Source organism: Limulus polyphemus, unplaced genomic scaffold, assembly GCF_000517525.1.
Source record: "Limulus polyphemus unplaced genomic scaffold, Limulus_polyphemus-2.1.2 Scaffold7036, whole genome shotgun sequence".
Taxonomy (NCBI): Eukaryota; Metazoa; Arthropoda; class Merostomata; order Xiphosura; family Limulidae; genus Limulus; species Limulus polyphemus.
In genome coordinates this window covers 879-16,534 of record NW_013672646.1, presented here as the reverse complement: position 1 = coordinate 16,534, position 15,656 = coordinate 879, and the positions used below count along the sequence as shown (strand labels likewise).

Genomic DNA, 15,656 nt, shown 5'->3' with positions numbered 1-15,656 from the left:
ATTGTTTTCTCTTGAAAAAAGAAAAGTTATAGGGGATCTGTTTGAGGTGTTTAAGATTGTAAAAGTAATTGATAGTGTTGATGTATCATCTTTTTTTTTTTCATACTTACTAGTTAGAATAGTAGTACAAGAGGACACAAATATAAATTTTGGCAGGGTAGGATTCATCTTCAGCTCAGAGAGTTATATTTTTTCTAACAAGGTGGTTGGCCTTTGGAACGGGTTGCCTTTGGACGTTCTGGAGGCAGTAAAATTAATTAAGCGAGTTTAAGAGAGAGCTAGATAACTATATGAATGATAAGCTGGCTTTATTTAACAGTTTGAGTTTAGTTTAGAGAATGGGACAGCCTAGATGGACCAATACGTCCCTTGTTGTCCCTAAACATTATGTTATGTTGATAATTATTGGTTTTCTGCTATTTATAAGTCAGGTTATTTAAGTCTGTACAAAACTTAAGATATCCCATTGAACGACAGTGTAACTTAAGAGTGACTTAAACTCTGAGATAAATTAGTATTACACATATCACTGTTCAAGTAAAGAATTGGGTAGTAGGATAGTACAGATTGTATGTCAAAAACCTAATAATGTTTATGATGATAAAAAATAATCATTTAAATGAATAACAACATCATGAATTAATAGTAAAAATGTCAATACTTCAAAGAAAATAACTAAGTGAATTGTGATAAACACAAAAACAATTTTTTAAAAGTATTATAAGTGTTTAACACAACCAATTCAGCTTTATCCCCTACACAAATAGTCAATTCACTGAGTAGACAGCCAGAGTAGTAAGTTCAACACGAAGAATTAGCCGAAATGTATGAGTGATTACAGATTAAGTGCAAGATCACATTAACAATAATACTTAAAAAAGAATAAAAATAGTGATAAATATGAGAATCACAGTAATTAACAAAAGTCAATGTAACTAAACTAAAGATGTAATATAAGAACTGTTATACAGTTCGAATTAACTATAGTGAGAGATAAAATAAACAGTTGTTCATTATTACCGAAAAACTTTCGTTAAGAAAGTAAGATGTAGGTTAGATAGTTTTGAAAATGTCGTGATATTCTTTAAAATTATGAATCCTACAACTGGTAACAAGATGTTTGTTCAATTTATTATTCTGTAAAATTATGAATCCTACAAGTGATAACAAGATGTTTGTTCAATTTATTATTCTGTAAAGTTATGAATCCTACAACTGGTAACAAGATGTTTGTTCAATTTATTATTCTGTAAAATTATGAATCCTATAACTGGTAACAAGATGTTTGTTCAATTTATTATTCTGTAAAATTATGAATCCTACAACTGGTAACAAGATGTTTGCTCAATTGATTACAAAAATGAATAAATATGGTGTTCAAATTGTGGTAGGAGATGCTTCGTTTTTTAAAAATATGAGTTTATGTAGCATAATTTATGTGGAATATTTGTATTCGTAAATGAAAATTTTATAATGTAAAAGTAAACAAATGTTTTTAATGATATCATCAATGTATCTACAAGTGTGACTGACGTGTAAGACTTTCCTGTGGTCTTTTTTTTTTTTAAACTAAGATTTGTTATAAATACAATTGAATAAATTACCAACTACAGGTCTTGTGAAAAAGACATTTGCCGGATTATACAAATGTAATGACAAGAAAAACAAACACGGAATGTAAGAATTTGTTGACTGTGAAGCATTCATAATTTTTATCATTAACTTTACAGAAATATCTATGTTTACTAACACAAGGCATTAAGTTATCAGAACTCATAAAACATATTGAAATTGCTGAAGAAAGACTTTTTAATTTTACCAGTAGGAAGATGGTGTAAAGATTATTAAAATCAAACATTTAAATTATTTTTGCCTCAAAGGCTTTAATTTTCATTTTACATTCAAACTGACATGGCGATTAGGGCGCTCGACTCGCAATGTACGGGTCGTGGAATCGAAAGCCGGCACCGAACATGCTCGCAAATTCAGTCTCGGGGATGTTGTTATATTACAGTCAATCCCTCTATCTGTTGGCAAAGTGCAGCCTAAGAGTTGACGATGGGTGACGCTGGCCAATTTCCTCATTTGTAGTCGGCAGTTCAAAATTAAGGACTTTACCTTAAGCAGAAACTTTGAATTCAGTGAAATTAATGACGAATGGATTAATATGTGTTCTTTCTCGGATAATATATAGAATATTGAATGATTGACTAACGACCACCGTTACAAGCTAGTATTAGCACCGATCATGGCTTATGATTAACGTGCTGGGCTAGGTATCGAGACATTCCGAGGTTCAAACCGTACGGCTCCACACTTTTAGTTGTAAGGGAATTATAATTGTGACAGTAAATACATTTATTTGATTAAGGTTATCCACATAATATACAGCGACTATTGCTGTTTGGTTGCCTTCTCTCTGGTCAGCAGTTCAAAATAACGGATGTGTAACTTTGAACCTTAGGGCCTGGATGTTTAGACCAGGTGTTGCACACAGTAGTGTTTGGATTAAAAACAAATAAAAAAAAAACATTAAAAAAATACCAATCAGATTCACACTGTTTTTTTTTACTTATTTTGCTTCTAGACTAAGCAAAAAAGCGCTGGTTGTAACCCCTGTAACAGGCCCATAGAACTGCTACAGAGTTAGATATTGTAAAACCTCTTCTGTTATACATCCAGTATTTTTCAGATATACGATACAATTTCGTATTTAAATGGCAGTGTTGTGAGAGCTGTTATCAGTGATTTTAAAACAGTAATAATAAGATTTTTTGTGAATTTTAAAAAGTAATTTTGATTTGTGTTGTAGCATCATAAAAGTCAAAACTAAAATCTGACGTTTATTTCTGATAGTTAGTAGCCATACAAAAGATCCACACAACAAGAAGACTCAGACTCGCGATGCACGATATTTACTTCTTCAAAATTCTACTAGCCAAAACATAACTTTGGAATTGTACATTTGAAAATTATAACATTGTGAAATATATAAGGAGAGGAGAGAGAGAGAGAGACCAGCATTAAAATAAAAAACAATTGATGTATTTAACTTCTCCAAAGGTGATCCTTTTAATTAAACTTTTTAAATGTTCGTGATACCTTACACAATTTTCTGCTTTTCCAGTTCGATACAACTAAAAGTAGAAAAATTTGATTTCCCTTAAATAATATTGATTGTATTAATATCACTCATACAAAAGTGCTCAGTTAACATAAGTCTTAAAACTACTTACAGGCATTCTTAACTTATAGCAAACTTACAATGCTAACTATAGTAGAATCAGTCTAGCTTCTAAAAGTTGAAACTAACCTTGGATAGAAAACACATTTGTGATAGTTAAACTCTGTTAGATTAAATACTAGACCATGGCAATAACCTATAAATGATACATAAATCAGCATTATTCATAAATAAAACTCACATATAATTCTCACACGTGTATATATATATATGCGTACTAAAATAGTTTCATGTTATATTTTAACCTTATTTGTTATTTCAATTACTTATTGCTTATATCGAATAGGCTAAGTTTAACTCACCACATGCTATGTGAAAAAGGAATGTCTACCCTCTTGTTATTTTGTTCTCAAAAAGTGTTGTTGCTTTGTTTATGTGTGTTTGCAAATCAAAAACAAATTCATTAAAATATGATTATTAACTCGTTATTCGGTTGCATGTATATGATGACTAAATACTTTCAATGTTTCATCCTTAGTTTACTTACGAGTTACACGCTAATATTGATAAGTCCTGACAAACTTTGTGTATATTTGTTTTTGTACAATACTTTATTTACTTATAACACCAAATTTCTGATAAAATTCAACTGTTGTATTTAACGTTGTACCTCTGAAAAAATTAATATAAAACTAAAGGTTTTGATGGCATCTGCTCTCCAAGGTTGCAGTCTGTTTAATCCCATTTTTACAAAAGTTTTAAAACATAATAATTCGATCTAATAAAAGGTGCAATGGGAGTGAGGGTTAACTTTTAAATATTCTTCAAAATTTATAGTTCACACTGCAGGGATTTTCACTAACCTTTTGAATATCCTACCAAAGAACTAAAAGGATGTGCTTGGAAACTTTTGCTACCACTGACTCACAATAAAGATGGCTAATATATCGTGTGGCTGACGTCATTATGGAAACAACTGATGGCTAAAACCTGTAATTGGCATCCTACATACAGTGGCAATATACACAGCACGTGGTGGTTCAACCAGGTGCTTCTCCTACGTCGCATCACGTGCAGTCAAGTGTGTCCATAAGGCACGTAAACGCATATCCACCCACACAAGTATTCACTGTATACCTGATGGTCATTTGGCCATCCTTCTTGGTAAAGGTGGATCATCTGTCCGGTAGTAATTAAATCACGACGCGTGGCGCGTGTCACGCTTGACTTGAGAACCCCAGACTGACGTTCCGGTGTAAATGTGTAAAATGTTTGTGGCTATGTATGAGTCCTGATTAATCAGACTAAATAAAGTTACAAAGTTCAATATGGGCCTTATATTCAAAAATATGAAAAATTTATTACTGTGAATTAGAAACAACTTAGCGGTTTTCTGCTTGTAAGTACCTGAGGTGTATTCTGCTGGTTATTAGTTTCGTAAACCATTTTCGATACACATTAGTTTAATGGTATATATATATATATATATATATATATATATTGTAATTACAAACTATATGTTATATAGCTGTAACTTAAATCCTTAGTGTACATTTTCCATGGAGCCTACTTTCCTATACACAGATCGAGTAGGTTATATTAAAACGACTTCTGAGCCTCAACATATCGTTACGGTCCAAGTTGTCACATTGAGTCATGCTGTATATAACGGCCATGCATCTTGACAATAGTCCTGCAGCGTAGTTTGTATTGCAAAAAGCTCGTTGTAAGCGATTCCGTCCAAAGTACACATTCCTCCTGCAGGTTTTCCATAATCTATCTATTGTATGAGGACAATGGTTTCCCAGTGTCCGTTTCAACGATCCGATCGCACAGGAGTCTATAGGCGATGCGTCCGGCGATTTTACCGGAATGTCCTTGTATAGAACAGCGTGAATATTTGTTTTATTCTACAATTTCTTAAGATAGGCGATGGTTGAACAGATTCTTTAATTGTTCTCTTTTAGCACAAAGTTACGCAATGAGCTATTTGCGCTATGTAAATTGCGAAGAATCGAGCCTCGAATTTTACCATTGTAAGTACGGATACTGATTTACTCTTGGCCCACAGAAGAACAGTTGAATGGATATGTCGTGAAAGCAGCTTTTGCCACCTTTCTAGAGGGAGAGCCTTTTTTATTATATTGTGTGCTCTTTTCTGAGGTACGTAGACAGCTTTTGTCCCTTAACTTTGTACGACTTTTTGCAGGTCTCTTTCTGGATATTCCTGATTCACCAAGTTGATCCATATTCCTTTGTTTTCCAATGCCATTAAGTACAAGGGATATTCCCGTCTTAAACATTCTAAATTCCCAATCTGAATACATCTTTATTATCTAAGTGTATACATATTTTGCATAGTAAAGAACTGTTACATACCCTACTTTAGAGCAATGGATTTTCGGTGGCATCACACTACCTACGAATCGTTAATAAATGTCAAAATGTAGTTCTTATGTGTGTCGTTCTATTGCGACTTTATACTGGCAATGTTTGTCACATGTCTTTCTGATTTATATATTTAAAATCGTTTAGTATAACTTGCTCAACCGTTTGTCATCATGGAAACACGTTATAGTTTACTGACTTTGTTGGAACATATATAGGGAGAGTTCTCTCCAAAACCGAGATTTTTAACAAGGACCAGTAATCCTAACGCTACAAAAACACGACATTTTCTAGTTGTTTGACTTTATTATAAATAAATTCAAGGTATTATATGGTCAAGAGAAAATTATTTTGCTACATTAACATATTTATTTATTGTTTTATATTCGCCAGTCATATTCAGAAGTGACAAGTCATAACATGGTATCCAGACGTATTATAAGCATTGGTAAGTAAATTTGACATATTGTAAGAAAGTACTGTCGGTCAATTTAGCAAGATGAAATAAACGTTTGGGTTTCATTTGAGTAATACATTCAGACTAGCCTAGTCTAAATAAGCTGTTACTTTTATACACGTTTGAGTGGATTCAAACTAGCATAATCTAAACAAACAGCTTAAGTTTAAATAATTCTAAGATATACTTATATAAATTGTCTGGTCTAAACCAGCTGTATACTTGAATAAATCTAAAACTTTGAATTATTTGGACTATTTTGGTCTAAAAAGCTATTCAGTGTAATATAAGTTAAAGTAAATCTAAACAGATCTGTTTACGTTTACACAAGTCTGAAGTGCACCTATATACATTTGTTTCATCTATAGAACACCCAAACTAGTTTCGTTTAGAAATCTGCTCAGTTTAATATAAGTCTAAGGTACGTGTAGACTAGTTTGCTTTAAACGGCATTTTACGTTTTAATGAGTATGAAATACGCCTAGATTAATCTAATCAGTTGTTTAGTTTTATGTAAGGTTGAAGTACATCCAGACTAGTCTTCTCAAAATAAGCTGTTTACTTTTATGAGTCTGAAGTACGTCTGTATTAACACGATCTAAGAAAACTGTTCAGTGTAATATAAATTTGAGGTACACTCATATTAGACTAAGTCCAAACAAAACGTTTATTTCTATAAAATTTTAAGGTAAAGCCAAATTAATTTGGTCTAAACACACCGTTTACTTTTATAAAGTATGAAGTAAAACCAGAATAACTTGGTCTAAACAAGCCGTTGACTTTAAATAATCATAGTTAGTAATTTCAGTTTCTTGCTGTTGATTTTTTGTTAAGCGAAAAGCTATACAATGCGGTATCTTTTTCTTCTAAACGTTAATATATTTTAAACATTGCAATTACATTTATCATGTAAGCATTTAATTGGTATTATCATTAAGAAAATGCCACTGATTAAGATTTCGGTTGTGTGAATAGACTATACAATCCTGCGATAGTTTTATTGTCTTCACATCTTTACATGCTCTACAGTAATTATTGTACACTGAATCCGAAAATGATATCCATTTTTCTTCCTAACGTACACATTTGTCACAAAACGTTATAACGCAATACATAACAGAAAAACCAAAACACGTAGTTTTGAGACTAAAAGACGTAGATTTCACACAAAATCAGCATGAATGAGGATGCATATTAGTTTGATATCGATGTTCTACCATTTTCTTCAGTTTGTTTGTATTTTTGTTAACGAACGTAATAATAAGAAATGTTCATTGTAGTAAACGAAATAATAATTTGATCTAAGTGAGAGGGTTTTTTTTCTTCCCGATTTTTAAAAAATTCTTACGTGATAGAAAAAAATGAATATTATTTTCGAAATCTGCGAAGCTGAATTATGGAAAATCCGTTATTAAAACCAAAACAACTTACACGAAGTTTAAATTCGCAGGCCTGTGCTATCATTACCTCTTATAGTTATATATTTAAAACTTCCATATGCTTTTAACGTTTATGCTTATTTTCTAGGAAGAAGTCTTGACGTTCGCGAAACATTTTAAGTTAAAAAATTATTAACCATTACTAGAGACAACTTAAAGCTGCTGGCACTGTGTGCTCGGAAAGGAAAAGGAAGAAAGTCGAAATCAAATCTCTGGTGTTTCCCATAGATAGACACTATATTACAGTCATCAAATAATGTTATTCAAACAGAAATACCATCACAGCAGTCAGCACATTTTTTATACTTTGTTTAAACTCCAATTTATAAAACATACATAATGTGTATAGTATTTACCGCTGTGTATTATAAGTGGTTATGTCGTTTTCTTTGTATACACAATAAACATCGCTAACCCGCACTGAATATTCTGATAATTTAAACACTAAGTATTGATCTATGTTACACTACAGTTTCTTTGATATATATTACACTGCAGTTCCTTTTATATATATTACACTGCAGTTCCTTTGATATATATTATACTACAGTTCCTTTTATATATATTACACTACAGTTCCTTTTATATGTAATACACTGCAGAACCTTTAAAGTGATCCTTTCGATTGAGAAATTTTATTTTAAAAGATTTTACTTACTTGATGTTCCAGAAGGTTTTGATGTCACAGATGAAGTCATTATTTAGAAAAATGTTCGTAAAATCTAAAGATTTATAAAATCAATCTGAACTTCACAACATGCGACACAACAGCGCATAAATAAACTGCTGAGAAAAAATAGAACTCGATAATGAATAATAGAACAAGACAAACGTTTTGGGTGCTTTCTCTTTGATGGACAGAGGTAAAATAGTAAGCTGGCCGTGATTTCACGATCAATGGTCTGGTTGAGTGACCTCGGAGAGAAAACTCTGATGGAGGACTTATCAATAAGCAGATGCACTACCAGGTTAACGAAAGAGGGTCTGCTCGTGCCAGAACCACACCACAAAGCCTTTCATTGGCTAGATCAGGACAATGGAGAGCTAACGCACTGAAAGTTGTGGCCTGTCCATCATAGTTCCGTGGTTTAACAATGAATATCATATAAGTTTGTTGGCATTCTTGTAATTTATGCAGGCTATTTGTTACAATGAGTGTGAGAAATCAACACCAGTATAATTCAGCTTATAACAGTTGCGATTTATCAGTCTTAAAGATTCTATACCTACTTTATTTTTCACTAGATATGGTCATATAGAAACTCTAAAAAGAGCTATTTTCCTCAGTTAAGTTTCTCCATACAACGCAAATATGAGTGCCTCTGACCAAATATGGGAGACTCTGACTATAACTATAGTATAACTCCAAGTAACCCAAAAACAAGAAAAACGGGCAATCTCTAATGAAGAACAAATCGTTAAAAAAAGAATGTTAAGACTCTAATGACTTACCCTAGCTTTGACTATAATGAGACGGTATACGATACTTTTCATTGCTAGCAGAAGTGAAGTAATACATTATACTGATCACCTGACTGAAAATAAAATATATAACATATTCGCATGACTCAAGAGTCTTGCCACCTGTAAGTATATACTCACGAGCCACAAAATGCTAGTCATCTCTGACTATACGATTCAAAGCAATGCTTAGCTCTGACTACAGTTATATAATCCAGACTTCTAGTTTTCTCCGACTATATGATCCACACTCTCCCCCAATGGGACAACGGCAAGTTTACTCACGTACAAAGCTAAGATCCGGAGTTCGATTTCCCGCGGTGGACACAGAAGATAGCCTAATGTGACTTTGCTCTAAAACAAACAAACAAATTGATCCATATTACCTAAGATACTAAATATACCTCAGACTATATCCATATGACTCAAGATATTAGCAATCTCTGATTAAGGTCACATGATCCAGATACCTAGGATACTAAATATACCTCAGACTATATCCGTATGACTCAAGATATTAGCAATCTCTGATTAAAGTCACATGGTCCAGATACCTAGGATACTAAATATACCTCAGACTATATCCGTATAACTCAAATATTAGCAATCTCTGATTAAGGTCACATGGTCCAGATACCTAGGATACTAAATATACCTCGGACTATATCCATATGACTCAATATATTAGCAATCTCTGATTAAGGTCACATTGTCCAGATACCTAGGATACTAAATATATCTCGAACTATATCCATATGACTCAATATATTAGCAATCTCTGATTAAGGTCACATGATCCAGATACCTAGAATACTAAATATACCTCAGACTATATCCGTATGACTCAAATATTAGCAATCTCTGATTAAGGTCACATGATCCAGAAACCTAGTTTTCTCTGATTATAGAATTGCTTGTCCCAAAATACTAGTAATTATTGGCCACTCTAGAACAAGATATGCAACTTGTAATTTTAGGAGTATAATAACCAAATACCCATGATTCAAGTTACTAGTTACAGCTGATTGTAATGACTTGGCTACAGGTCAATTTTGTAACGGCTATTATAAAGGTTGTCAGTGCTGATTACAATCTCACAGTTCATACTGCAAAGGCTTATGTATAAAGTTATATATATATATATAATGTTTTTAGTTTCTTGTAATTAAGCTTGTATTGCTCTTGTATTACAGATTGAAGATAAAGACGTATTTCTGAACTCATAGTTTTACATTGGGTGATTGATTTAAGCCTATGTTGTCTTACGTAGGATGTCAGGGAGGGTGCAAGGGTAAATTATTATTCGTTTACTTATATAACTGTCTGTCTTCTCAACTTTTTCATCACATCTTTTCTAGTTTTTAGTTAAATGCGTCCAGTTAAGTGAAAGATGGATTAATTATATTTCTAAATTTAGTTACCATCTTTTTCTATGAGCAATTTTATGTGACTTAAAAGTAAAAAATATACGAACGATTTCTGGGTTTATACTGTATACTATCGAAAGCCTATAAAAATCAAGTGTTGCCAATTCTGCAAATCGAAAAATTGCAGTTTCATAAGAAAATATTGGTTCATTGTTTTCTGTTATTTTTTTATTGTTGTTGTTGGTTAACTAAACCATGTTTACAGCAAAGCACGAGCTAGTTTATGAAAAGTAGTATTTTGTACAGTTTGCATTTAATCTGGATTTAAACATGTTCATAAAAATTACCTTCTACATGTGAATGGTTTTAAACCATATATTTATAGCGAGACACGAGACAGTTTATGAAAACCTTGCTGTATATTATGCATCTTAAATTAGGTTTATTCTAACCCCAGTATTAATCTGTATTGAAAAGTCTGATAATGAAGTCATCAAAAATAAATAAGGATTTAAAACGCATAAGGAAGTGGTTTGATAATAATTTATTATGTTTAAATCTAAAGAAAACAGAACATATGGGAACCCAATCGAATAATTCCAAGCGAATCAAAGATTCATGAGAACTATATTTGTAAATATTTAAATACCGAGAGTAATGTAGATATTAATTCAATTTTGCAAAAATCATAAAATATTAACTATATTGAAGTAATATTTGCCTATAGATTAAATTGGAAAGAACATATTTAATTGATAGAAAAACTAAATATATTTAGCATTAAGGTTTAACTATATAAAACATTATTCATCTGAGAATGAAATGAAAAATATTTATTATGCTTAGTTTGATTCAATTCTACAATATGGTATCATCTCTAGGGAAGTAGCTATCTAACAAATTTAAATTTTAACACAATTATAAAAATATCATTTGATTCATATTATCATTATCACAGTATGACAATACTAAGTTACATGTTCAAAATTTAAATGTGCTACCGCTGCGTAAATTATGTATTTTCAGAACATTAAATACGTTCAGTAATGGTATTCAAAACTAGCAAAATACAAAATCAATATATCCATTAAGAGCTGAAGAACATAGGAATTTAAAACTTCCTGAAACTAAATATTTAGAAACATTATTTATATCAAGCATCAAAATATTATAACAATATTTCAATTGAAATAAGATCACTGTTTAGCAATTAAAAAAATACTAAGTCAGTATGAAAGAAATGGATAACTCGTATAGAGGAACCAGAAAGTTTACACATAATCTATACATAAAATAAACATATAAAATAGTTATGAGTTGAAAAATATGCATTAAAATATTATAACATGTTAAAATTGGTTTCACTTTCATAAAATTTAGCAAAGAAGATACTAATTAATTACTTTATTTATTGTTTAATAATTTACTTATTAATATCCACACTCGAATAATCTTGTGGCTCTTCTTCTTTGTATAGTTTTCATATTATTATCCTCGATTTTAATATCCACTCTCGAATAATCTTGTGGCTATTCTTCTTTGTATAGTTTTCATATTATTATCCTCTATTTTAATATCCACACTCGAATAATCTTGTGGCTCTTCTTCTTGTATAGTTTTCATATTATTATCCTCTATTTTAATATCCACACTCGAATAATCTTGTGGCTCTTCTTCTTGTATAGTTTTCATATTATTATCCTCTATTTTAATATCCACACTCGAATAATCTTGTGGCTCTTCTTCTTTGTATAGTTTTCATATTATTATCCTCTATTTTAATATCCACACTCGAATAATCTTGTGGCTCTCTTCTTTGTATAGTTTTCATATTATTATCCTCTATTTTAATATCCACTCTCGAATAATCTTGTGGCTCTTCTTCTTTGTATAGTTTTCATATTATTATCCTCTATTTTAATATCCACACTCGAATAATCTTGTGGCTCTTCTTCTTTGTATAGTTTTCATATTATTATCCTCTATTTTTGATATTGAGTGTATTGGTATTATATTTTGAATTTGAATTGTAATTATTTCTTGAATTTTAATTCAATAAAATAGATTATGATAATTATTTTATTTAGTTTAAACTGTGAATTAACACGAATTTAATCTACTTCATGCAATGTGCATAGGTTATATTAGGTTTACTCAAGGTACAAGCTAGCTTATTAAATTAACCCTAAACTTTTACCAAGCTTAAGGAAATCAGGCACGTACCGTATTTAAATGCAGTACAAGAGAGATATAAATAAATCGCTTCTTTCAATCAGAATTAAATATTCTGAGCGACTTTTAAGTCGGGTAAAAAAAAAAGAGACAGAAACTAATGACTGTGAACATGGACTAAGCTACATTTTCACTATAACAAGAGAGGGTTTGAAGTTGATACAGACATTTCTTTTCGCTGGTACGTGAAAAGGTTGTTGCTCAGGAACAAATAATTGCAGTCTTCTGTTTGGTTCGGAGTATATAGAGTTACCCTTGAAAATATGTGCCTTTGATATAATTAGGCTAAAGCAAGCGTTAAGCATGGCCTGAAAAGGGGACAAGACCAGATTATGAAGCTCTAAGCCACTAGGATCAAGAAGGCCACGAGTGGCTCTCTCCAGTTCACATCATTTGACCATAAAGCTTTTTCAAACATCTGCCCATATCAAATTTGGATTCAATGAATAGGCAGTCGCCATGCAAGGCTCAAGAATTAAATCTCTATTCTTTCTACCGATTTTCATGCGTAAACACTTTATATGCGAACTTGTTGGTGGAAATTCGACCATTGACTTTTTGTTAATATACGAGTCAAAAAGTAATTATCTTACGCAGATGTGCTTTAAATTACATTACAAAGTCTGTGAGTTTATTTAATTCATTATATCAAACCTACCTGTGCATCATGTAATATGATATTCAGTGCACGTCGTTATCGCAAATTACATAATACAAATTACTTGTTTATTGTCAGTGCGCCCGTTCGTATAGTAAAACATAATATGCAACGCATATCATAAAGATTTTTAACACCACATGTGCACAACATAACAAAGATATTCAGATATGTGTAGACACAGATTCGTGTATTTGAATATCTGTTTGATTATTTGAAACTCGTCCTGTTCCCACGGAGCTCCAGGTACTCACGATATATGTCAAGATCTAGTTTGGTAGGTGGTCCTTAAGTTTCGTTTACCTTCGTATGTCGGCAGTACATTCTTAAGCCTATTAAGCCAGAGTTCGAAAAAGACACTCAGTGTTTTGTAAGTCATATTGTAGTAAGTGATGCCAAGCATAATAACCCCTGCTGATTTCTTTCTTTCTTAAACTATCTACTGGCTCGAATACTTGGGCATATGATCTCAGATATATTACCCACAACATCTTTGTTGTGACAGTGACAATTTTTTAAGACCTAAAGCTACAAAAAGACAAAGTGAATCATCACTCCTGATCCAACCTTTGTCACAATACGTCAGCTAACTAAAGAGGTTGTCCTAAAAGTATAGGTTTTTTACCAAATCCACTAGAGTGAGGCGGACGTATGAAAGAACACCTAAAAATCGAGAAATTATTAACTTCCTCACTGTTATGTTTTTGATTAGATGACGATGAATATCATTAGATAGTCAGTCATATTTTTATCTTTTATATTTAATATATATATATATACACACACACACACAAGCAAAAGTACCCGGCTTCGCTCGGGTTATTAGTTTGATATATTCTAGATGACTATGTTTGAGATAATTATAGATGCCCCTATATATCACGTTATCTAGCCTATATAAAAGCCAGTGTGTGTTACGTCACATCACGCTTGATTTTAAATTTAAATTGTTTCTAAATTAAGGTATTTTCTGTTATATCACCAACGTTTTTAAGTTAAAAAAACCTCTTTAATCAACGGAGACTAAATTAAGAAACCAACAATATTTTTCCAGTTTTGTAGTTTATACATTTCACTTTTCTTTCAGTACATAGACTAACAACAAAATTAGGTTATACTTTTTTGCTAACAATGCGTTCCAACATGACATAAAAGCTACTGTTGGAACGCATTGTTACCAAAACGCTCTGGCTTTTCTATATATTAGATGCTGTTACATAAGGAACCACTTCTTTTCTATTTGGTTTTTCGCTAGCTTGCCTCATTAAAAAGATGCGCTGGCACGCACGCACGAACGTTTATGTCTGTCTGCGATTTCTATTTGTAATATAACGAACCACTTCTTTTGTATATGGTTTTTACTGGCTTGCCTCATAAAAGGTTGCGCTGGCGCGCACGCACGAACGTTTATGTCTGTCTGCGATTTCTATTTGTAATATAACGAACCACTTCTTTTGTATATGGTTTTTGCTGGCTTGCCTCATAACAGGTTGCGCATGCGAGCAAGCACATAGATAAGTAACACCCAGGTGCACACCCTAAGGATTCATTTAGTATGGATGCAAAATTTCAGGATTCCTCTTGGAGCTACGGCGGCCACATATTCTTTTCTCTGTGATTTTTCGCTAGCTTCCCTCACAAGAAGATGCGCACGCACGTGGATAAGTAATAATATCCACAGTTATTAGGTAGGTATATTCAATGATTATGTTATAGATAATTATAGATGCCCCTATATGTCACATTATATACCCTATATAATAGCCAGTGTGTGTTACGTCACGTCACGCTTGATTTTTAAATTTATATTGTTTCTGAATTAAGGTATTTTCTGTTATATCACCAACGTTTTTAATATAAAAAACAAAACTCTTTAATCAACGGATACTAAATTAAGAAATCAACAAATATTTTTCCAGTTTTGTAGATAATACATTTCATTTTATACTAACAACAATATTAGGTTATACTTTTGATGCTAACAATGTCTTCCAACGTAACATAAAATCCTTTGTTGGAACGCGTTGTTACCTAAACTCACTGGCTTTTCTATATATTAGATGTAGTTACATAAGGAACCATTTCTTTCTATGTGGTTATTCGCTAGCTTGCCTCATTAAAAAGTTGCGCGCGCGCACGTGGATAACTAATTATACCCATGTGCACACCCTGAGGGTCCACTTAGTATGTTTGCAAAGTTTCAGATTTCTAGGTTTTTTCCTCTTGGGGCTATGGCAGTCACACACACAAAGACAAACAGACAAGCCCTTTTTATTATTATAGACCAGAGAAAGTAACCGGCTTCTCTCGGGTTATTAAGTTGACAGTGTGTGTATTCTGAACCATTTTAGCATAAAAGTATAATCTATATACTTTAGTTACTAAGCAACATGACATAAAAGCCATAGTTGGAACACATTGTTACCAAAATGCACTGGCTTTTCTATATATTAGAAGTTGGTATATAAGG

General features: G+C 32.0%; 1 protein-coding gene across 1 annotated transcript in view; it reads right to left on the bottom strand.

Annotated features, from left to right (window-relative positions):
- LOC106474294 (nuclear receptor subfamily 2 group E member 1-like) overlaps window positions 1–8,166 on the bottom strand; it is a 29,173-nt gene extending 21,007 nt beyond the window's left edge. The window contains exon 1 of the mRNA XM_013934981.1: window positions 8,127–8,166. Within this exon, the coding sequence (XP_013790435.1) occupies window positions 8,127–8,166 (40 nt within the window). The remainder of the gene's footprint in view (window positions 1–8,126) is intronic.
- Window positions 8,167–15,656: the final 7,490 nt, after the last annotated feature.